The sequence below is a fragment of the Gopherus flavomarginatus genome, chromosome 8 (assembly GCF_025201925.1).
Source record: "Gopherus flavomarginatus isolate rGopFla2 chromosome 8, rGopFla2.mat.asm, whole genome shotgun sequence".
Lineage (NCBI taxonomy): Eukaryota > Metazoa > Chordata > Testudines > Testudinidae > Gopherus > Gopherus flavomarginatus.
Window position 1 is genome coordinate 91516206 of NC_066624.1, and position 24938 is coordinate 91541143.

Genomic DNA, 24938 nt, shown 5'->3' on the forward strand with positions numbered 1-24938 from the left:
CCCGGAAGTGATACCCAGTCGGGCCGGAAGCGCGCGGGCTGTGGGACATTGACGGTCAGAGCCTGAGGGGAGCGGTGCGCGATGCTGCAGCTGTTCAGAGCCGGGCTGGTGCTGGGGCCCCGGCGGCGTCAGGGCTCGGCGCTGCTGTGGCAGCAGGTACTGGGCTAGGCCAGGAGCCTCGCTTGTTTCCGCGGGGCCAAGCTGGCCCGGGGGCTGGAGTCCTTCTGAGTGGGGGAGCAGCCCCCGGCCCGGGGAGTGTCTGTAAAGGGCCAGTTCCTGCCCCGGCCGCTCGGGGCTGCTGGCCGTTAGTGGCGTTGGGTGCTGTTGCCGTCGTGTCAGGGGCGAGGGCTGTTCGGGCTGGCGGTGGTAGACAGGGCTTTGGAGCGGAGCAGGTTTTTGCCTGGAGCTGGAGCGGGACCGGGACGCAGCTCCAAATCCCTAGTAGTACGGAATACCACGCTCCCTCTGCCACTAGGTGTAAAGCCCGGACTCGCTTGCCTGCCATGTGTCTGGCAGGGTTCGTGATCCTTGGGGGGGAAGCCTGGACTGGGACCCCCCCAGGCATGCAGTGGGCGATGGGCAGGGATTCATGGAGTCTAGGGGAAGCGTCACAGTCCTGGCAGCCCCCAGGCTCAGAGCAGAACTGAGTGTGGTTGAGTGTGTGTGAAGTGGAGCAGCCCATCTTATTTGCCACCCAAAAGATGTGCTGAACACCCTTCCCCTGCCCTGTCAAAACAACAGGTATCTACAGAGTTCTGTGCCCAACTCATAAAAGTTCATGTTCACTTAGGGTATGGCCACACTGCATTGTGAACCCAGGTCTGTGGGACTTAAGCTTGTGGGCTTGGTGTTTCCAAGTCCATTATTTAGCATTCACACTGTACGGTAAACCTGGGTTTATAATTGCAAGATTGGAGTTTTACAGCTGTGCAAATGCATCCATACTCAAGTCTGCAGTTGAGATGTGTCCACATTGCAAAATGACAGGGCTTGGATCTGAATCACAGTGGGACTCTGGCTCTGAGTCAGCCCCATAGTAGAGACCTAGGACTCTGGTCCTGAGTGATCGCTGACTTGAGTTAGACTGATGTGTCTGGATGGAAGGGGGGTTAGGGCTCAAACCAGAGTCAAAACCAGCTTTAGTGTGCAACATAGACCTTAAACCTGTGGGACTCTTGGCAAGAGTATGGGATTAATTTTTGCATCTTGACCAAATTACATCCTAGTTTAGTCAGTGGTCCTTTGTGACTCTCAAGCGCTAGAACAATCCTGCTATGGTTGGGTTACAAACACCACAGGATAATGTTTAAATCCGAACAAAGAATAAAAGCTTTTGTTGGAATAAAAATGCCATTAATATATATTTGTCTTTGTTCACAAAACTTAAATTTATGTCTGAAGTGATCTGAAAGTGCCCCTGTAGACCTTGCCTGCACCCTTGTGAGGCAGGTAAATGTTATCTCAGTTTTACAGACATCCGAGTATGACTTGACTGATGTAAAGGCCATGCAGACTCAGTGACGGAGCTGGAAACAGAATTAAAGAATTTTGGCTTCTATACCTCAGCTCTAATCGCCAGACAAAGGTTCCTAACATTACCCTGATAAATGCATTCTACCAACTCAGTACCCCCAATCTCTCTTGGATACAGTATGTTGCTTCTTTTCTACTATAACACAATGTTAGAATATAATGCTTAACCCACCCCCACCCACACTCCCTCTGCTTTAGTTGAGGGCTCTAAACTAAGGAACAGGTCCCTTCTTCCTGCAGTTGTGGTTTGTATTTCTTAGGGCTCTGTAAGTGCTGTTAATTGTATTCCTAGTCCTGTCTTGTTACTGACCTGCCTCTGCACAGAACTGCTCTATGCTTATTCAGCTTTGCCCTGATCTGCCCTCTCTATAGGCTTTGCTTCTCACCTGCAGGTTACTGGCATGGGACTTCATCTGCACAGAGATTACATTTTTTATTTAAGCCTCTTACCATTATTGTAATAGTGATGCCAATAATGGTGGGAGCATTTCTATGGACACACTGTCATTGACTAGAAATTAAGAGGCAATGAATGGAAAAAAGTGCCCTTCATTCAGTTTCCTATCTTAGAGCATGGAAAGTAAGACTAAGGAAAGTAGTAGGTAGACATAGAGAAGAGTGTGGAATGAAGGGATAGAAAAGAAGGGAGACAGGGTAAATCTATAAGTGTCCAAGTCCTCAATCTCACACACACACACCACTTTTAGGGATGAACTCACCAATAATGGCTATCTTGTCTGCTCATTTTCAGATGTTCCTGATCTCTCCTGTCATCTTGTGACCTATTGTTTCTCTGCTGCTCCTGTTAGGCATAGGCTTTAATACATTGTTCAAAGACCCCTTAAATCCACACTATGGCCCTCCTCACAATAGGAGAACTAGGAGGTTGCTTGAGTGAATTAATAGCTGGTAAATGTAGGGAAAAGTAAAACTGCTACTTCACACATTGTTTTTGAATGTGTGCAGCATCTTCCCTGGTATCCCAGAAAGCAAGAGGGTGCAGGGGGCAAGTTTCTCTGAAACCTCATTGCAGCATCTCTCTCTGCTTGTCCAAGGGAGTGGCAGGCTAAGTGCAGGGTTGATTGGCCCTGGAGTTGGAGGGAGTCTGCTGCCCTAGTTGGGTGGGGGTTCTGGAATATGCTTGGGGAGCTCAGATTGCTCAGATTAATTGATTTATTTTCTATCACAGTAAAACAGAGAAAAGAATCACTTTATTGGTCACAAGGTTCCTTCCTTGAGGCATGCTTATGGTGAGCCATTGTTGTTCTGACATGGACAAAAGGGGCTGAACTGCCTTCTGCTCTTGTTTTTCAGTTTCTCATGAACGGCTGCAGACAGTGTTCTTCAGGAATCATTCCCAATGAAAAGATCCGCAATATTGGAATCTCTGCTCACATTGACTCTGGGAAAACGACATTAACAGAACGAGTCCTTTTTTACACTGGGAGGATAGCGCAGATGCATGAGGTTTGTCTCTGAATTAATGGTATGACACTCATTTTGGAGCTTTTGAATGTTATATGCAATGATTCAGCTATTGAGTTGTCTAGAATTGTTGAACCACAAAGAGTACTGAATGGAATATGAAGGTTGTGCTTAAAGGCCCATTGATCCTGTTTGAAATACAAGCCAAGTGGGGAATCCTAGGGACAGCTCTCTGACTGGTGCTCTCTGACTCCTCCCCTAAGTCACACACATTTGCTGTCACATACACCCCCCAGCACCCTGTTTCCCCCAAACAAAAAAACTCCAACAGACCCACCACCAACATAAATGGAAAACTCCATGCAGTCAAAGGTGAATGTGACAAACTGGAATAGAAAACATAAAGAATGTGCTCACTGGCTCCAGATACATTGGCTTATTAAATTCACAGTGAAATAGAATTGTTTGTAATGGCTTTTTGACCACCAGGTCTTCTTCAGGAATGATATGCAAAGGAAAGAGCAAAGCTAGTTAGGATTGTAGACTTGGGCCACTAACTCAGCTGAATTTTGTTGCCTGTGTGAAAGATGCTTAGTTAGTGCTTATTCAGGCAAAATTCTCATTGAAGGCAGTGGAAGATTTTCGTGCAGTAAATGCTTTGTTTTTTGTGTTTAGGTAAAAGGTAAAGATGGAGTCGGGGCTGTCATGGATTCTATGGAGCTGGAACGACAGCGCGGTATCACAATTCAGTCTGCAGCAACCTACACCATGTGGAAGGACACCAACATCAACATCATAGATACACCAGGTAACATGAACTCTGAGAATTTTGTAAGTGCTACCCTTTCCAAAATATTTTTTGTCCAAAGAAGACATTGATTCTCCCCCACCACTGTTACCAGTCTGATAACAGTAGTCTAACTGTTTATCTGAGCTGATCACACAAAGTGTTGCACTGAACAGAGACTTCCATGTATATGTTTCTGTTTGTTTGTTTGCCAGTGTGGAAATCAACAGAGCAGAGGAAATTCACTGTGTAATTGTTTTGGTAATCATTAGTGGCCTCACCAACTGTGGAATGCAGATTTATCCAGTCTTTTTGCATCTTGTTTCAACATATTTGTAAGCTCCTCAGGCCAAGGCACAGACTTCTTTTATGGCACCATCAAAACAGTGCATAATAATAAAGGTGAAAAGGTATTACAGCTCTGTTCCCAGCAGCCTTTTCCGAAAAGTATTTGACACTTTTGCATGTTTCTACTGTACTTGGGAGTAATCATGTAAAACTCACTGCTCTACTGGAGTCTTGTTTGAGGGTTGAGTAAGACAAACATACAGACTTAGATTCTCTTTATGACAGTCATCTCTTGTAGAATGTGGTTGAAAACATTAGAGCAACTGGACCAAATGTTTATCTCAATCCCAGCTGAAATGGCTTAAGATACAGAGCACATGACGCTCATTGGAATTAGGGGCCTTTGGTATAGACTGAAAATGCTTAATGTCTTTACCATTCTTCAGTGTCCTGTGAAATGCACTTGCGGTTCCTGGCTTCTGGTAGACAACTGTGATGATTTTAACTATGTGGACAATTAGCTTCTTTGTTGGCAGTGTTAAAAGAGAGACCAAGGCTGAATAGCAATGGGCAAAAAAATGTTACTTTTAACATTGATCCCTCCAGAACAGATATGAACCATGTTTCTGGGACAGAGAGGATGACTGTTGGTATCTAATCAGTATCTGGTAAATAGGCAAGGTACAATGCCCTCACCTGTGCTTCTAACAACACCTTGAATTGCTGAAACTGGAAGGATAGTAAATATCAGATCTGTGTTTCACTCTTTACTACTGTTTATATCTTGTACTTCTGTCACCTTAGTCTATGAAAAATAAACTCGTATTATATTTATATTAATATAGCTCCTAGCAGCCCTAGTCTTGGACTAGGACCCCATTGTGCTAGGTGCTGTACACAGAACCAAAAGACAACCTCTGCCCCAACACTTACAATCTAAGTGTTGGGCAAGAGACAGCAGATACAAAGGGAGATGGGGAGCACAAGAAGACAGTGAGACAATATTAGTCATCATGATCAGCAGTGGTATCAGTGATTCTGTTTAATTTTTGTTTATACAGTAGTCTGCTTCAAATCAGTTTCCATTTCTGGCTTTTTTGCACTAGTATAATGCTGTAGTGTTTTGAGTTGTAGTCACTCAAATGGGGATTTCTGTCTGATAAAATCAAAACGCTGTCCAATGGAATTCCTTTAAAAACAATTTCTCAAACTCTTTTTTTTTCAAAATCTAATTTTTGGACAAAATTTGACTTGACAGTGTCCCTTTCAGTATAGCTAAACACTTATTCATGTGGATACAGAAGAGAAAACAACCCAATTGAGTGTAATTCCCTGCTGCAGCTTAAAACATCTCAGAAAATTGTTTTTCTCATTCAGGGCATGTGGACTTCACAATTGAAGTGGAACGAGCTTTAAGAGTTCTTGATGGAGCTGTCCTGGTGCTCTGTGCTGTTGGAGGAGTCCAGTGCCAAACAATGACCGTGAACAGACAAATGAAGCGTTACGATGTCCCGTGTTTAGCATTCATCAATAAACTGGACAGAATGGGCTCAAATCCAACCAGAGCTGTGCAACAATTGAGGTAACTAATGTGTTTAGCTTGTTTGCAGTGCAGTTCCAAACTGTTCATGTGGTGTTTCTTGATGTTCTGAGTAGATGTTAATGAGCCTGCTTAGCTTGTGTGGTAACAGTTCTGAGAACAATGCATAGCTTCAGGTTACATCAGATGGTAGCAAGGTAACAGAAACAACTCTTCTTTAACATCACCGTAAGGTGGTACCAAAATAACTCTCCCATTGATAGAACAGCGGTCAATGTCAGCCTAGGTTATGAAACTTTTGTTTCTCAAAAAGAAGCCAGTTTCATGGCTACTGAATTGTGTCTGTGCCTCATTTGGACTCATTATGATAATGGAGATGTTTATGGAGTCATTTATAAAGATTTAATAAGAAGATTACCTCTGCACTAGGATAATAGTAGTGCTGCAGTGTGTTGTTCCAGTATCCCATGGAGGAGGAGTAGGGACCTAATGGTGGGACAGGCAGTTGTTTTTAGCCTTGTGTCTCATCTTTTTCCCCCATCCTCTTCCATCCTCTAAGTCTGTGCATAGATTCCATTCATAATAGAAGAATAAGCTGGCTCCAAAGTACTAACACACATGAGGGAGAAAGTAACCCCCTGGATTAAAATTACTATTGAAAACAAACTAACACGGGTGAAAGCAAACCTTATTGGTCTGCCAGTGTTTCAATTTCCCTAGGGTTCTCATTTTATGACATGAGCCAGCGAGGCTTTTCATTTGAGTGAAGGAAGGCTTGCTTATTGGTCCCGGGGACACTATTGAAGGACCCAGGTAAGACAGATGAGTTAAAATGCTGCCTTGTCTTGTATGGAGAACTAATTTATATTTTTAAACTTTTCAGATCCAAGTTAAATCACAATGCAGCCTTTATCCAGATTCCCATTGGCCTGGAGGGAAACTTCAGGGGGCTTATAGATCTCCTTGAGCAAAGGGCCATATACTTCGATGGTGACTTTGGGTAAGTGGTTGAAGGCATTTATTATTTGCCGAGACTACTCCCTGTTAACTGAATGCTGAAACTGAGTACAAAATTGTTCAAGTTGCTCCCCCCCCACCCCAAAAAAAAGACGTTTAAAAAAAAAGTTCTCTCTTGGTAGTGAGAGGCGTAGTTAGTGACTTGCCTGGGAGGTCCATGTTTGGTTGCCCAGATTTGGTAGCTGCATCCCTTTGATGGCCACCTGAATGTGGCTGAGAAGGTAAAACAGCACCATTGTTCACTAAGGATATAGGGAATGCAATTCAATTCAGGATCCCAAATCTTTGCAGTCTCTGTGGTTGTGGGCAAGGTGGGAAGACAACACAGTGTTAGATCACATATCTGGTAGAAATCTGGAGCAAGATTTTTATTCTTCTTGCCATTGGTTAAGCTTGTTGGGTGAAATCCTGTCTCTGTTCAACACAGCGGCAAGACTCCCATTGACTTCAGTGCACCTGGATTTCACCCATTGTCTCTCATGAGGGTGGAGTAGATAGGCAGTGTTCCCATTCCTCACTTCATTTTGGCTGTGAATAAAATATCCATCCATCCATAACTTAATAGGGGATGAGGCCCCTAACTTTGCATCTTTATTCAAAACCTGTTGAGATGCCAGTAGGGCCAGTTTAGGGTGCAGCTGTAGCTGCTGGAAACTGCAGCATGAATCAAAGGGGTCTGACATTACAGCTGTCCAGAGGACAATAATTTTGTTTTATGGGAAGTTTTGAAAATAATTTTTGGTCCCCATTGGAAACAAAACAAAAGTTGGTTGAAATGTCAGTTTTCAGACCAAAAACTTAACTTTTTGATTTGGGAAGAAGAGTGTGTGTGTCTGTAGCTAAGGGGTTAAGATAGCCCACTGGCCTAGGATGTGGGAAACCCTGCTCTGCCTCATTCAGAATAGAGCTTTTCATCCCAGACCACTCTGAATCAGGTAGAGCAATGACTTGAACCACATCCCAGGCAATTGCCCTAACCACCAGGCTAGAGAACATGGCATAGTCTCTCTTAACCTTCCCAGTGAGAACTTTGTCAAAACCAATATGTTTCTACGAAATGTTTCGGCTTTGACACAACAGGATATTTTGACAAAATTTCATGTAGTCAAAAATGTTCGGATTAGTACTAGTGGCCAGTCTGGTTGCATCCAACCTAAAGAGTAGGAGATATGCTCTAAAATGAGGTCCATTAGTGCCCGTTTGGTATGTGAGTCTTGGGATAAACTAAAGATAAGGTGGAATTGAGGCTGATATACAGATTGTTCGGCTGCACTGTTGAAGTTCCTCTGTGCTGTGGTGTTGAAGATGCAATATTGATAGACCTCAGTAACTTTTTTACCCACCTAGATGCTGAGACTGCTGAACTGATCTCCAAATTTCATGGCCACTGTGGTGCCCATATGGTTCAAAGCTCAACTCACATGGCTGTCCACAAAACTGATCATGTTGTCTATGCCTTTGTAGCGAGACCATTAGATACGATGAAATCCCAGCTGAATTTAGAGTAGAGGCTACAGAAAGAAGCCAGGAACTGATTGAATGTATTGCTAACTCAGATGAACAATTGGGGGAGCTGTTTCTGGAAGAGAAGATCCCTACAGTTACTGATTTAAAGGTAAATGATGATTCTTGTGGAACCTGTATTATTTATTAGAGATTTTTCAAAGCCTCCTAAGGGTTTCAGGTGCCTAAATACCATTACAGTTGTTCTTTATATTACCCAAAGTGTGCCAAGTGCTACATAATGGAGGGCCACCATTACCCTGTAAAGTGTGCCTTTACCTAGAGGCACCACCTCCCTTGGATGCGAGGCACATTTGCTTCCTACATCAGCTCAGATGGCTAACAAGGCTGCCAGATGTTTTGGTGGGTTTTGTAATGTGGACAGAGAACTGGACTGACACTGCCAAAAGACTGTGAGGTCTGGAGTGGATTTGAACTTTTATGTGCCCTTCATAACTCTGATAGTCTCTGTAAGTATGTCCAGACTTCACACTAAGTCCAAGTTTGTGGGACTCAGGCTTGTGGAGTCAGTGTTTCCAAGCCAGTGCTTGAGTGTCCACACTGCATTGTAAACCTGGATCCAGGTGTCTCCTCTGTGCTAACAGGACCATACTGCACTACACAGAATTTGTGATTCAGGTCTCTTGATGTGACCTACTTCCACACTGCATAATGACAGGGCTTGGACCTGAGTTACAGCAGGACTCCCGCTCTGACCCACCTTCTAGCAGGTTCCTAGGACCTAGGTCCTGAGTGCTTGCTGACCTGTGTCAAGCTGATTTGTTTGTGGACAGAAAGGAAGTCTGGGCTCAAACATGAGTCAAACCCTAGGTTTAGTGTTCAGCAAAAACGTATTCTCTATGCCCTTCTGAATCTTTGAGCCATCTATTTAGTCACACAGGTTCTGTAAGCATTAGTCTGTCACTGTTGATGGCCCTGCTGATATTGAGGTATAGAGATTATGACTTTCTCAGTCACACAGCAATCCGGTAGCAGTGCTGAGAATATATACAAACTTCAGAGGGAATTCTGCACCAAAAAATTAAATATTCTGCACCAAAAATTTTTACTAATTTTGTGCACAATATTTTAAAATTCTGCATATTTTAATTGTCAAAATAACACAAACACAATAACAATATAGTCACACCATTTTCAATTATATTGGTAATTTATTTCAAAATACTTGTCATCAGATAATTGAAAATAGTGTGATTATATTGTTTGTGTGTTATTTTGACAATTAAAATATGCAGAACTTTGCAGAATTTTAATTTTTTTGGTGCAGAATTCCCTCAAGAGTACCACGGTTCCAGCTTTGAATGTATTTTCGGTATCCCAGGAAAGTGGCCAAATCCATGCCGATAAGTGGGCACGATTTCACTGAATTGAACCCACTTAGGCTATGCTGAATTTAACTCAGACTTGATCATGGAAATCGTAACTTTAAACATAGCTTTAGATTTAAAAGTGCCTTTGTCAGCATCTCTTTACTCTGATAACAAAGGAGTCAATGTGCAATTGCTATTTTGTAATGGTTTCCTGTTCTGTTCATGTTCTTATACTGCATGCATCACCATAGGAAGCAGCCCCCTGTGCCTGCTATTAATGGTGTATTATGGAGGCACAATAGTCACTCAAAGTTAGGGATGCATTGAAGGTTCTATTGTAAACTTTATTTGGATGCTCTGGGTTCCTAACTTTTGATTCGAGTAAGTGCTTTGTTTGTTCCTTTTATGTATGTAATGCAGATTAGGATTGAAAGAATATTGATTTTTGGCTCCATGGAGTTTTAATCATGAATTTGCTGTCCAGCATGTGCTCTGGCTTCAGGAGCACTCAGAAAGCTTATACCTCAAGATGCTATTAAAACGTGTCATGATGGGAAAAAGCCTGATTTTTCAGAGGTGCTGAGCAGCTGTTGCTCCCACTGACTTCAGTGGGAATTCTGGGTGCTCTGCACATTTGAAAATCTGATCCACTGTGCTTTATTTGATGAGATGTAAGGGCAAGAAAAACTAACTGACCCACTCATAAAGCACCCTCGCTGCTGAGTGACTAAGACAGTCCTTAATAGTGGCCATAGAGAACTGCAAAGCTCTTCTAGCCAGAGGAGGGAGTGTTGCAGTAATCTGTGCACTCTGTGTTCCTGTTGTGATCTGCTGTAAGAGAGGAGTGATTCTAAGGGTATGTCTACACTACGGGATTATTCCGATTTTACATAAACCGGTTTTGTAAAACAGATTGTATAAAGTCGAGTGCACGGGGTCACACTAAGCACATTAATTCGGCAGTGTGCGTCCATGTACCGAGGCTAGCGTCGATTTCCGGAGCGTTGCATTGTGGGTAGCTATCCCGTAGCTATACCATAGTTTCCGCAGTCTCCCCCGCCCATTGGAACTCTGGGTTGAGATCCCAATGCATGATGGTGCAAAAACAGTGTCGCGGGTGATTCTGGGTAAATGTCATCACTCATTCCTTCCTCCGTGAAAGCAACGGCAGACAATCATTTCGCGCCCTTTTTACCTGGATTGCCCTGGCAAACGCCACAGCATGGCAACCATGAAGCCCGTTTTGCCTTTTGTCACTGTCACCGTATGTGTACGGATGCCGCTGACAGAGGCGGTACTGCAGTGCTACACAGCAGCATTCATTTGCCGTTGCAAGGTAGCAGAGATGGTTACCAGTCGTTCTGTACCGTCTGCTGTGCCATTGTAAATTGGCGATGAGATGACGGTTATCAGTCGTTGTGTACCGTCTGCTGCTGTCATGGGTGCTCCTGGCAGGCCTTAGCTGAGGTTGGCAGGGGGCGCAAAGACAAAAATGGGAATGACTCCCCGAGTCAATCCCTCCTTTATGGTTTATCTAAAAAATAGAGTCAGTCCTGCCTAGAATATGGGGCAAATGTACTAGAGAACCAGTGTATCAGAGAACCAGCGAGCACAGCCGTTCCGTGTCAGATCCCGCAGAAATGATGAGCTGCATGCCATTCACGGGAGGTATCCCTGCAACAACCCCACCCGTTGATTCTCTTCTCCCCCAACCTTTCTGGGCTACTGTAGCAGTGTCCCCCATTTGTGTGATGAAGTAATAAAGAATGCAGGAATAAGAAACACTAACTTTTTAGTGAGATAAAATGAGGGGGAGGCAGCCTCCAACTGCTATGATAGTCCAGGCAGTACAGAATCTTTTCTTTAGACATGAAAGCAGGGGTGCTGATGGAACTCAGCCCCCAGTTGCTATGATGACGGTTACCGGCCATTCTGTACCATCTACTGGGAATGACCGGGAGTCATTGCTATTTTTACCCAGGCGCCCCCCGGCCGACCTCACCTAAGGCCATCCAGGAGCACTCACGGACTGATGACGAGGATGGCTATCAGTCCTTTTGCATGGTACCGTCTGCCACTGGGGAGGGGAGGGGAGAGGATGCTGCTATTCATTGCTGCAGCACCGCATCTACCAGCAGCATGCAGTAGACATAGAGTGACACATAAAAAAGTAAGAAATGATTTTTTTCCCTTTTCTTTCACGGGGGGGAGGGAGGGTAAATTGACGAGATATACCCTGGAACACCCCGGACAATGTGTTTGACCCTACAGGCATTGGGAGCTCAGCCAAGAATGCAAATGCTTTTCGGAGACTGCAGGGACTGTGGGATAGCTGGAGTCCTCAGTACCCCCTCCCTCCCTCCATGAGCGTCTATTTGATTATTTGGCTTTCCGTTACACTTATCACACAGCACTGTGCTGTGGCCTCTGTCTAAAATAGCCTGGAGATTTTTTCAAATGCTTTCTCATTTCGTCTTCTGTAACAGAGCTGTGATAGAACAGATTTGTCTCCCCATACAGCAATCAGATCCAGTATCTCCCTTATGGCCCATGCTGGAGCTCTTTTTGGATTTGGGACTGCATCGCCACCCGTGCAGATCAGAGCTCCACGCTAGGCAAACAGGAAACGAAATTCAAAAGTTCGCAGGGATTTTCCTGTTTACCTGGCCAGTGCATCCGAGTTCGGATTGCTGTCCAGAGCAGTCACAATGGTGCACTGTGGGATACCGCCCGGAGGCCAATACCATTGATTTGCGGCCACACTAACCCTAGTCCGATATGGTAATACCGATTTCAGCGCTACTCCTCTCATCGGGGAAGAGTACAGAAACTGGTTTAAAGAGCCCTTTATAGCGATATAAAGGGCCTCGTTGTGTGGACAGGTGCAGCGTTAAATCGGTTTAACGCTGCTAAAATCGGTTTAAACGCGTAGTGTAGACCAGGCCTAAGAGTTTGTTGTTGGTAGTACCCAGTGGGATGTCTGATAAATTTGTAAATTTGTATATTCAGTGTGGCCTTGCTCTTATCTCCTCTCCTGAAAGCAAATTAATTAGTGTTATTTAATAGCTGTGACAGAGCAAAGGCAGGTTTACTTATACTAATTTTTTTCAGTGGCAGGCAACCAAGTTCTTGTTTAAAATATTTTTTCTTGGAAAACATGTTGGCTATCAATCCTGAAGGTCACAGTTTTAGTGGATGATGTTCATTAAGGATCAAGTGCTTAAACAAATACCTGGTTCTCTGCTACTAAAACATTATTTACAAGAAATCCTGTCTGATGTACCCCAGCTCCTCAATGGAATGAAAATGATTTTCACAAAAAAAGAAATAAAATTACTTCTGTATCTCTAAAAAATTATTGCTGATGAGAATTGAATGGAACCATAGATTTCCAGTGTCTCATTAGGCTGGCAAAACAGGAATAGGCATTAACAAAATTAAATAGGTTTCCAAAACGCACACACTTGATGACCAGTTAAGCAGAAAAGATGACAATGGAATCTCTTTTTTGTGCATGAATTTTGGTATATCTTCAAATACTAAAAAAAAAGGAGAAAGAAAGAAAGGAAAAAGCATCCAGCAAGATTTGTTTTTCCTATTCAAGAACTGTAAGTTTTTTTCCAGTATCCTCCTTATGAACCATTTTGCTATTTCAAAATATTCTTTCAATCAAGAGAGCTTAAAAATAAACTGCAAGGTAGATGGTTTGTGCTTATGGAAAAGGCAAGTAAAATTATTTAATGTAAAGGATTATTTAATCCTTTTTTGCAAGTAGTTTGAGTTTTAGGATATTTTATAAAAGTCCTGTTTACATGCAAGTGCCATGTGTATCTGTAATGCCTCATGCTTAGCCCTGACCTCAGTGCAAATTGATTCCAGCCCTTCATTTAAGAGATCTTGAGCCTCAAGCGTAAACTTCAGGCCTAAATTTTCAAAACTGACTAGTGATTTTGGGTGCTTTAATATGAGTGCTCAGTAATTTATAAAAATTGGGCCCCTTTAAATTGGGCAGACAAATCACTAGACTAAATTTTCCATAATTGACCTTTGGTGAATGGAGCCCAAAATGGCCTTCACTGGTGGTGATCCTGGGTTGCATTTACATTCAAAAAGTGATCTTGGGGGTAAAAAGGTTGCTACATACATCATTAATGCTATAACAATGCTTCCGGTCCAACCCTGTCCCTTTATGAATGATTATCATATTTTGTTCTTGTTAACCATGTTTGGTTTGGTTAACTTTGTTTGGCACCTTGTAAGGCGTAAGTAAAGAGACAATCCCTGCCCAGCAAAGCTGACAATCTGAACTGCTACAGTGTTAAAGGCAACTACGTTTGGTTCTATGTATATAATATTGGAATTGCTACAAAATTAGAAGTAATTCATAAATGTTTTTCTAGCTTGCAATCAGAAGAGCAACACTGAAAAAGTCCTTTACGCCTGTGCTTGTGGGAAGTGCTTTGAAGAACAAAGGAGTGCAACCCCTTCTGGATGCTGTCTTAGACTATCTCCCAAATCCATCTGAAGTCCAGAACTATGCTATTCTGAACCAGGAGTGAGTGCCAGAGGGAAGAGGGTGGGGAGGACAGGTTTATTTTATGGGTGTGCAGAGTGCTTATAGAATCAGGATTTCAAGCAGGTTCAAAAAAAACAGAGCAAGAAATCTTAACAAAATGCATGAATAATACAATTCATTAGTCGCTTTAAAGAAAAAACATGTATAATAGTGTGTGTAGTAGGCTTGCGTGATAATTAAAAAATGATAAATACCTCCATCAATGGGGCATTCTTTTCACTTGTAGTATAACATTGTTTTACTTCCTCTTAAATATTAAAACTGACATATTTAGTGATCTGGTCAGGTCTTTTTTGTAAGGGTAAAATGATATTAACATCTTAGGTTATATGTAGACTAAGGCATAGGCCATGTTTAAAAATGTCAGGGCATGATTTAAAAAGTATTTGCTATCTCTTACTATAGATATGCCCTCATAGTTTAAAAACAAACAAAAAAAACCCCACCCAAATCTTCAATGCTAACATATATCCTTTTGTGTATAAGTGGTGGTTTGAGTAATCTCCTGTACATATGTGCATATTTTTGGACATCTGTTCATGTAGAAATAAATCTTAGAAGGATGATCAAGTTTCTCTTGCTGTATTTGAGTTGCTCAGATAATGCAGTGATAGGTACAATGTAAAACCTTCATACTTAGAAATTACACTAGTAAATGTTGTTTACCACCCTCCGATCACCAGTATTTTTCAGTTGACTCCTCACCTCTACTTAACCTCCTGCCCTATCATGACCATCCTTCTGTGTTAGAAAGGTTAGATAAAGTTTCTTATGTGATCCATCAGTATTACGTCTGAGCTGTTGAGAGCAGTTACTACTGAGGGTTCTCTCTGCCCTTCTAGCATCCGAGTTGAAATGTTTTCTTTATAATACTTTCATTCCACAATTGCAAGACCAAACCCAGAGGCTCTGAGGTTAGAGCCTCTGAATCGAATAGTAGCATATGGTGCAACAGTCAAGCTAACCCATTCTTGTACCCTTATTGGTATTAACAAGTTGAATTTTTGACCTGCCAGCTGTAGTTGAGGTTCTCATGTGCTTTCCCGCTCTATTCTGTTCTCATGAATACTCCCTATGTTGACATTTACAAGTATGCGTCTCTGCTGCATGACATGGAGGGGACACTTAGCTACAAAGGCCATATCCACACTGCAAAAAAGCACCCGCAGCAGTGAGTCTTAGTGCCCAGGTCTTGTACTAGTGCTACGGTACTAAACACAGCTGTATAGATGTTCCCGCTTGAGCTGGAGCTCAGGCTCTGAAATCCACAACTCAACTACCCCATTCTATCAGAGGCGGAGTGGGAGCATCTACATGGCTATTTCTAGCACCATAGTGTGAGCCTGGTCTGTAGACTTGGGCTCGGAGACTCTCTGCCACATTTACTTTTGTTTTTTTCCAGGGTAAATAGAAATGTTCTGCACTGTCTTTCTTACTATAGAAAATTAGGTCAGTTTAACTATATCGGTCGGAGTGTGAAAAATCCACTCTCCTGAGTGGCATAGTGAAGCTGATATAAATCCCATGTAGACTGCACGAGGTCAATGGAAGAATTCTTCCATCAGTCTAGCTACCGCCTCTCAGGGAGGTGGATTACCTATGCTGATGGGAGAGTCCTTCCCATTGGTGTAGGAAGTGTCTACACTAAAGCGCTAGTGTGGCGCAGCTGTAGCATTTTAACTGTGGACAAACCTTAGGTCTCCTTTCAGAGTAGAATCACACTTCAGTAATATTAACTAATCTTCAAAATACCTGGAAGAGGCAGTAGTGTTCTCTCCATCCTACACATGAGGAGACTAAAACTTGGGAGATTAAGCCAGTTTTGCCCAAGATCATAAAAGGAGTCACTGTTAGAGTTTGGATTTGTACTTGAGACTTTCTGGCTCCCAATTCTGTGTCTGACGCACACCTCTCTCTAATTATACCTGCTTTGAGGATCAGGGGTGAAATCCTGGCCCCTTTAAAGTCAACAGGGGTTTTGCCATTGACTTTAAAGGGGCCAGGATTTCAGTCTAGTTATTCTGTCCCTAGTGCATCTTCCATGAAGAATGAAATATGTGTAATAAAGCGTTGTGCTAGCCACTTCTTCCAGTTGAATTTTAGTGAGATGATGTGAACACTGGTGATAAATAAGTCAGTGCTATAGACCTCCACTTCACTGATGGCTGTAGTTTGTCTGAAGTTGTCTCCAGAGGGCCTGGTCCTGCGATGTGCACAAATCCTACTAGGAGGAGCTGAGCAGCACTTTGTAGCTCCCAAACAAATTCAGTGGGAGTATAGGGCACTCTAGCACCTATCAGGATGGAGCACACAGCCAGAAGAAGCTGCCATGTATTGTCTCGTCACTTAAACTCTCTCCCCCTCACCCTTTTTTTTTTTTTTTAAGGGATTCTAAGGATAAAACCAAACTGCTGCTGAACTCAGTCAGAGATGACTCTGAGCCTTTTGTTGGTCTGGCTTTCAAACTGGAGGTGGGTTATTAATGTTTCTTTTTCATTTGAGAGGAATTTATAGTTAAGCAAGAACAATTGAGGCACAGGACATTTCCTGGGAGATCTGATATAAGTAAGGTTTATCTGCACTGGGACATTAATGGCAGCTTGTCATTAATCCTCAGGAAATGTCTTATGCAGGGATGGTTATTGGTTTTGTAAATGAAACATACTAGAGTTTTGTTTAAAAGCTTTCTGATAAATGTGTCTATTTGTGCATATGACGCATTTATTACTTCATTATTATGTTCATGACATGGCTGAGCTAAGGATTTCTAGCAGATGGATGCCCGTACATTAGCCAGTTGACTTGCTTCATTTACCTTTTTCATGCTGCCAACATCTGATCCTAGCTGATTGACTTAGAGTGTTGAATACAGCTTCTGTTAGTCACCTTAAAGACATACTGTACCCACATTCATTATTTGTGACATGGGTAGAGAACAGAGCAAACGAAACCAAAGGGATCTGCCATAATTTTTATAGCTCAAATCTCTCAAAAGGGGCAGAAGGATAAGAATTCTTCCATTCGGTACATGGTAGATCTTTAATGCTGTTTCTAATTATTACAGTATGTGGCACCCTGCGTAAGGCACCACATGTACTCTGGTTGGCTAGCAAAGGAATTTGACTCTAACATTCAGTATGCACTAAATTCTGGGGACTTATTTTTTAAACCAGCTTTTTATTTCATGAGCATAGCTTTGATCTCAAGATGAATTACCAGGAAAAAGCATTAACAAATGGAAGTAGGATGGGGTGAGGTGATGCAGGTATAATTAATCTTGCCTCAGAATCAGAGTGGTGTATGGACTAGATGATCTCTTATGTTCCTCAGCCCTAAATTTCTGTGATTTTAATTGTGGGTGAAAACATGGATGGCCTCTAACGTGTACTACTGTACCTTACCAGAGCCAGTAGATCTTATGAGATAGAAGGCAAAAAAATAAGAGAGACATAATCAAGAGGTAGGAATAAAGTGACAATGAAGCTGATATGCCAGGAGGAGAATAGCAAGGACATTGGTTGTTTCTTTAGGACAGGCCCAGAGGGCGGTGATGTCATTTAGTCCAGTTAGAACCTTTTTACTGTCTGGCAAAAGAGTTAGTGATGTATTGGTAAATGGCAGGTCCTGGTACATGGTGATGACCGTGAAGAGGATGCTGACAGTAGCCCACGTGGTGATGCTGCTCCCCATTGAGTTACATTTTTCTACAGAAAAATGCCCTAAACAATTGTTAATTGTTCCAGATAGCTCATTTATGGACATCGCTGCTTCTTAAGATGATTCTGGCTTATTGCTGTAACAATTTTGTAGCTTCAACAGAAGGCTTGAAAACCCCATATCAGTTATTTTAGTCTAGACAAACTCATTTAGCCCATTTCTTTTGACTCCATTCTGTGCTGTCTTTTACCTCCATTTTTATACCTGTGTTTGTGACCTTCCTTGCCTCTTTCTTCCATTTTGGCTCAGAATGACGTTTTATAATCTTAAAAATAGCTGTGTTGTAACATATTTGTAGGGTCAGCAGCTATCCTGGCTCCCAAAGCCCGATGGAGCTGCTGAGCTCTGGTCTCAGTGCTCCTTTGATGTCTGTGCCTGTTGCCACAGACAGACAAGTAAATCTTTAAATGGAGATCTTACTATCAGAGATCTAGTTAATAAAGACTGCCAATACATTTCTTTATTTTAATAACTTTTTTACATTCTGCTGTGTCTGAATGCATCTAAACATGGGAGAATTTGGAAATTTTAAAATGGTTGCATTCCTGATACACATCACATTTTTTCAAAAGGATTTGATTTTTCCACTTTTTCTGGGTTGAAAGCTGTTGTTACCTTCCTTCTCTGTGGTTGGAACTGTAGCTGAAAAGTTTTGCCTTCCTTTGATTTATCACAAATAGTTTCAGAGGGAAATGTTATATTCCTTTGAAAAGCTGGAAAGGAGGTGAGTTTGTGCATACATGAGAGGGAAAATAAGGCTTAAAATGAAAACGTGGTTTCATCTTTAATTATAGAGTAGGGACAGAGGTCTCTGTCATATGAAACATTACCATCTGGATTGCTAGGATGCCATGGCATACATTTTAGCAAGCTAGCTTTTGGACTGGTGAGTTGGAAACTTCTCAGGAGATGCCAGATTCTACCCCAGAGTTGAGAGAAGGTTTGACTGTTTTAGAAATGTAGATGAAATTCTTTTTGATGTATAGTTTCAAACTTAGAAACCCAAATTAATGGTGCTTTAGCAACAGTCAGAGCAGAGTGCATATAGAGTAGCTGTGCTGTTGACTCTCATGGTGGTTCTAACCTTTATCTCCATTTTTTAATGCCATTTGCAGGCTGGCCGTTTTGGGCAGCTAACGTACATTCGAGTTTATCAGGGGATGTTGAAGAAAAGTGACTACATTTACAACACCAGGACAGGGAAAAAGGTGCGAGTGCAGAGACTGGTTCGCATGCATGCAGACTCGATGGAGGTAAGTGTCAGAACTAGAAATAGAGGAAAATTTTTGGATGCTGTTATCTGTCCTTGAAGCATTTTTGAAAAGTTGAGGTGCCTGTTCAGCATCTCAAAATAAAGCAACACAGGGCAAAATTCTTCTCTCACTTGACCCATGTTACCCTATTTCCTTTAATAGAGTTCCAAATGTGGAACGGGAAATTAAAATCTGCTCCATTGTATTTTTTTTTCCCAGTTGAGTTGGAGAATTCTCCACATATGTCTGTTCTCCACCCCTGACACCTTATAACAGGGGTCGGCAACCTTTCAGAAGTGGTGTGCCAAGTCTTCATTTATTCACTCTAATTTAAGGTTTCAGGAGGGGGTTCAGGGCATAAGGCTGGAGTGGGAGGGTTCAGGAATCAGGGCAGAGGGCTGGGTTGTGTGGGCGGGTGTAGGGCAGAAGGCTGGGTGTGGAGGGGGTTCAGGGTCAGGGCAGAGGGCTGGGTGTGTGGGGAGGGTACAGGGCAGAGGGCTGGGTGTGTGGGAGGGCTCAAGGGTCAGGGCAAAGGGCTAGGGGCGGGGTGGGGGGTGTAGGACAGAAGACTTAGTGTGTGTGTGGAGGGGGGGTCAGGGCAAAGGGCTAGGGTGCTCGGCTCGTAGGGTTGCTCCCAGCCCCCTGCCCTGAGCGGCTCATGGCAGGGAGCTGGAAGGGATATGCCCTGTTCCACCCCCTTTCCCAAGGCTCCGTCCCTACCTCTTTCTGCATCCTCTATGGAGCTGCATGCAGGCTGCTGCTTTTCCCCCTCCCACTCACTAGGGCCATCAGCTGATTGGCACAGGGAGGGAGAGGGGGCAGGGCAGGAAAGCACCACGCTGGGGGAAGAAGCAGGGGAGGGGGAAGCTTGGCTGCCGCAGAACCAAGCTTCTGCCTCCTGCCCCCACAGGGGAGAGCGGTGGGCAGGGGGGCTGAGTGGGGTTGGGGGCCAGGACTGTGGCAGGCGGCTGTGTGCCGCTCAAAATCGGCTCGCATACCGTGTTTGGCACGCGTGCCGCAGGTTGCCGACCCCTGCCTTATAACATGGCTCTTGGCCATCTGACTGAAGAAGGTTAGATGTCACTTTCTCCTTTTCAGCTTCCTTATTCATGTCTATTTTCCCAAGCCTATTTCCTAGCTCCCCCAATGAAATAGCTCTGCTATGAGGTTTTTAATATAATTCTCAAACTAAAAACTACCTCCCAAAATGCTACAAAAACTACCCCATCCAGAAAACATGCAACTGTGGAAAGCAAGTAGGTTTGCTTCTAGAGTTCTTGCAACCTAAATCCTATGGGCAAGTCAAGAGTGCGTGAAAGTTAGCAAGTGATGTGCTTAGCACCCTTCCTCTTGGGCTAGCTAATATTGAAACTGAGACCCCTTTATGAATTAGCACTGAAGATTTTGGTGTCAAGTTTGTATCCAGCTGTTTACAGCACATTTTTATCAAAGCTGATGTAGTTGGGGATTGGTCCTGCTTTGAGCAGGAGGTTGGACTAGATAACCTCCTGAAGTCCCTTCCAACCCTGATATTCTATGATAGCTGGAATGTTCAAGTAGTTAGCCTCTTAAGCCCCTTTTGCAAATCCCAATCCAGTCTTTTTTATCATAGTTCTTACCACTTGAAACCAGATGTAGCTGTGTGTGTATATTAGATATGCTTTGCCATTTCCTTTTAATACCCTGTATATACCTAACCTGACTTTCTCTTCTTAGGATGTAGATGAAGTTTATGCAGGAGACATATGTGCATTGTTTGGAATTGATTGTGCTAGTGGGGATACGTTCACTGATAAAACCAGTACTGACATTTCCATGGTAAGTACAACTTTTTTCATGGACCTGATCCATCATCACACCTTGGGACTTAATCGGGTTTTTATTCTTTCAGTTCTTAAGCCACTTTACTTAATTTAAATGCTCTGATTATTCAGACAAAGGATATCTACTGAAAATAACCTTTAGAAACATTTCTGATGCCAGTTTAGATTCCTTAAAAATGATACAAGCATGTAAAATTGCGGTATATATGTAGGCATGTATATAAGATACTATACACACACAATACCACGTCAGCTCTCAGGGGAGGTATAATGACAGTTGGGTATAATAGGTAAAATGTTTTTTGTGTTTGTCAATATAAATAGAAAATTTGGAGTTAAAAACATGGAAGCCAAACCATTTAACTAACTAGAAGAACCACAGTCCAGAAAAAAGGTAACTTCACATTCAAGCAACAGTATTAGAAATATTTTTCTTATAATTACTGTATGTATTAGAGTACAGTTTTGTCCTCGTCTTGAGAGGAACTAACAGAATTTAGTAGGAAAATTGGGAAGGAGCTATCGTGCTTTAAAAATATGTGATAAGGCAAAGTGCTTTAAAAAGAGAGAGAGCTGTAATACTAATGCAGATATGTTGGTGGTTTGTCATGTACAATATATAAAATAATTTATCATCATCACTCCCATAACTGCATTGGTTGTTGGGGCACCATCACTGATGAGCAATCAACCATTAAATCATTAGCTTAAGATTTTAAAACCTTTTTGATATACATAAAAGAATTGTAACTAGTCAGTTTCCTTTACTATGTTTGAAATGATGTTAGGTCAGAAGAATTCTTGGTTCTAATACATGTCCACTTGTGGCAATGTTTATCCAGTTTTATAATTCAATAAAAAAAAATTCTTCCCATTACCCGAAATTATAAACCTGTACTAATATCACTCACTCATGCTTGCAAAATAGTTGAATACGTTGTATATATGAATGTCATGCTCACCTCATCCCACTGTCCTTCAGCATTTATTGCATAAGATTTGAGCTTGGCAAATGGGCAAGCTCTTATCCCTTTCCTTCCACCTTAGTACTCTTCCTTCCTTCCTCAGGAGGGCTGGTGGTGATCAGGGTAGTATTCTAGTACAGATTTAGATCTCTTCCATGCACACCCTTCATTCCCAATGCCGTAAGACACAAGCCCAAACTACACACAATAAAGGGTGGATCAAGGACAGGGTGACAGTCTTAAATCTGAATTTTCCTGGCTTTGTGATTGTAGGAACACAACATTATTTTAATTGAACTTTTACCTAGAGATATATACCTATCTCCTAGAACTGGAAGGGACCTTGAAAGGTCATTGAGTCCAGCCCCCTGCCTTCACCAGCAGGACCAAGTACTGATTTTTGCCCCAGATCACTAAGTGGCCACCTCAAGGACTGAACTCACAACCCTGGGTTTAGCAGGCCAATGCTCAAACCACTGAGCTATCCCGTTTAAAAAGTTAAACATTTAAATTATTAAAATTGTCGTTTAATCAGTTAAATGATTAAAGGGAGGGGAGCTAGGGTGGCTGGGGTTGGCGAGCCGGCATGGGGCTGCTCCGGCTGGTGGGGCTGAGGTTAACGGTTAGGTTCGGTTAACCGGGGAGACTAATGCTTACCAGTTTACCATTTAGTATTTTGCATCCCTACTTTTACTATGTCAGATATAAATCTGAACAAGACCATGTAATAAAAATAGTCACCTTTGTTTGGAACCCATAGTCTCTGGGACCAAAACTTCAGTTTTCTGCTATGATCGCATTGCCAGCTGTACTGAAACTTATTTGACAACTGTTCCTTTTTTACTACTACAGGAATCGATTCATGTCCCTGAACCTGTCATTTCAGTAGCCATGAAGCCTTCCAACAAGGTAAGAGCCTGTCAATCAAATTTATAGCCAATAATACAAAACTTTCAGTCTGAGTTCCCTCCCCTATCATTCTACTCTTGTCATTTTACAGTTTATTGAGGGAAACACTCTGGATTTGTCTATGCTGTGAAAATGAGTGGTGTCTTAAAACATGTTAGCTGATGCATTTATCAACATGCTACTCATATTGTTTAACATGCGAATTAAATGTGTTAGCTGGCCCTGATTAGCTTTAGGGATTTATCTACCTTTAAGAAAAAGCTATCCGCTAAATCAAGGTAAAAGGTGTTAACCTGCATATTCACTAAGGAAAAGATTGGGGTTAGCTAATGCTGACCTAATCATGACCTCTTTTCCTACTCTAGAGGTGTTCTTGCTTTGTGGTATGGCACATGCAGGCACACTTACAGGAGTTTGGAGAATGAACCTGATTATAAGCTTATGGATCTGTTTGGGATGGCAAATCCTTGTACTTCTTATTGGGAGGGAACAGTGCTAGCTAGTTAGGATGAACTTTTCAGACCTTTCTATCATCTGCTGTTCACAGAATGTTGAATAAAGTTAATTTATTTTGCATGTGTGTACTTTTTTTTTTTTTTTTTTTTTAGAATGACCTAGATAAATTTTCAAAAGGCCTGAACCGGTTTACAAGAGAAGATCCTACCTTTAGAGTCCACTTTGACAATGAGAGCAAAGAGACAATCGTTTCTGGAATGGGAGAACTGCACTTGGAAATCTATGCTCAGGTGATTATAAAAACTGAATCTGAGACGTATGCAGTTGAGTCTTGGCTGGGAAAAGTATTGCTCTTTGCTTTCTGCCCTAGGATATTGTGTAGTGCTGCTGTGCACTTTAAAAACATCTGCCACAATCTTTCATGTAGGTGGGCTAAGTGATCACAAGATACAGGCCCTGATTCTGCAGTTGTGACACTATGCTTGTGTGGTGCCAGTGGGTAGAGTTTGGGCGGAAAGCTGTTTTGAGATTTCAAAGACTTCCCACTGCACATTGGGATGAAACTGATCTTTTGCCATGTGTTGTCAAAAAAAAAAAAAAAGTCAGCAGCCTGGTAATTGGGGCAGTCACCTGGAATGACTTGGACATAAGTCCAAGTTTATGGTGTGAATTAGGCAGAGTAGAGATTTGAACCAAGGTCTTCCACATTCTGGGTCTGAGCCACAATCACACCCATCCTGGATTTGGGAAACCTTGATGAAAGTATCATCAAAACTGACCTTTTCCTGTGAAAACATCCATTTTGATGAATCGGCAATTTCCAAAGAAAAACCATTTCCTCGAAAAATTCCTCACAAGCTGTACTAGCAGTGCTGTGCAAACGTGCACAATTCCACTTGTTTAGATCCAATGGAGGGTTGGGGCCATAATTCATCAAGGATTTTTGGATCTCCAGAATGAAAAGCACTAAAATATTAATGCAAATAATTATTAGCTGCTTAAGTGGGTGGTTTTATAAATGTCTAGATATAGATATTTGTACATTTCTTTAGTCATCTTTCCTGGGCATTAACAGTTTTAGCTGAAGGCTTTCTTCAAAATCAGACTTTGGTCTGAAATTTTTTACCTATTAGTACAAACATGACCTAAGATTACTATAATTAAAATTTCAGAAGAGTACTTTCTTCCCTGTTTGCTCATTTTGTACATTTGGCAGCCTTTTGTTTACAGTGAATGTCACCATAGCCAGTTTCCACTGTTTAGCAACAGAAAGGAGAAAAAGCTCTAAAAATTATAAAGGAAAATGGGTTGTAAAACTAATTGGCAGGGACATCTGGAGTCTATATGAGGTTATTCCCTTAAAACTAGTTTTGACTTTATAAAATGTATGGTATTTCAAGATGTCAGTGTCCCTTTAACAATTTTATATAACACTAAATGGAGCTGGCATTTTATAGAACATAGAAAATCTTGTACAGGTGAAATCTGAATAAGAATATTGCTGTTACCTGTATTGTGGAACACTTCCAGTTCAGAAGTTACTGCTCCTAAACAGGGATTATATCAGAATGACAGTGACATGCAGTTTATTTTTTTCAAACTGCTTCAATGACTGTGATCAAAGACATTGTCACTGACAGGAACAGTCCTGGATTTTTTCTGCTTTCTCTGCAGCGAATGGAAAGAGAATATGCTTGTCTTTGTACCATGGGAAAGCCTAAAGTTGCCTTTAGAGAGAGCATAACAGCACCTGTACTGTGAGTATTCTCCCTATCCAGCATAATACACCAAATTAGCCAAGCACTGAGACATTTT

General features: G+C 42.1%; 1 protein-coding gene across 2 annotated transcripts in view; it reads left to right on the forward strand.

Moving 5' to 3' along the window:
* The first annotated feature begins 32 nt into the window (after positions 1-32).
* Positions 33-24938, forward strand: part of GFM1 (G elongation factor mitochondrial 1) — a 49118-nt gene continuing 24212 nt past the window's right edge. Inside the window, exons 1-13 of one of the 2 annotated variants that reach the window (XM_050965909.1) lie at positions 33-156; positions 2848-3000; positions 3634-3766; positions 5411-5615; positions 6457-6573; positions 8055-8205; positions 13825-13979; positions 16387-16471; positions 18833-18970; positions 20687-20788; positions 22611-22667; positions 23276-23413; positions 24798-24880. In XM_050965909.1, the coding sequence (XP_050821866.1) occupies positions 82-156; positions 2848-3000; positions 3634-3766; positions 5411-5615; positions 6457-6573; positions 8055-8205; positions 13825-13979; positions 16387-16471; positions 18833-18970; positions 20687-20788; positions 22611-22667; positions 23276-23413; positions 24798-24880 (1592 nt within the window). In that variant the 5' untranslated portion in view covers positions 33-81. The remainder of the gene's footprint in view (positions 157-2847; positions 3001-3633; positions 3767-5410; positions 5616-6456; positions 6574-8054; positions 8206-13824; positions 13980-16386; positions 16472-18832; positions 18971-20686; positions 20789-22610; positions 22668-23275; positions 23414-24797; positions 24881-24938) is intronic. The other variant, XM_050965908.1, reaches the window with a different exon arrangement.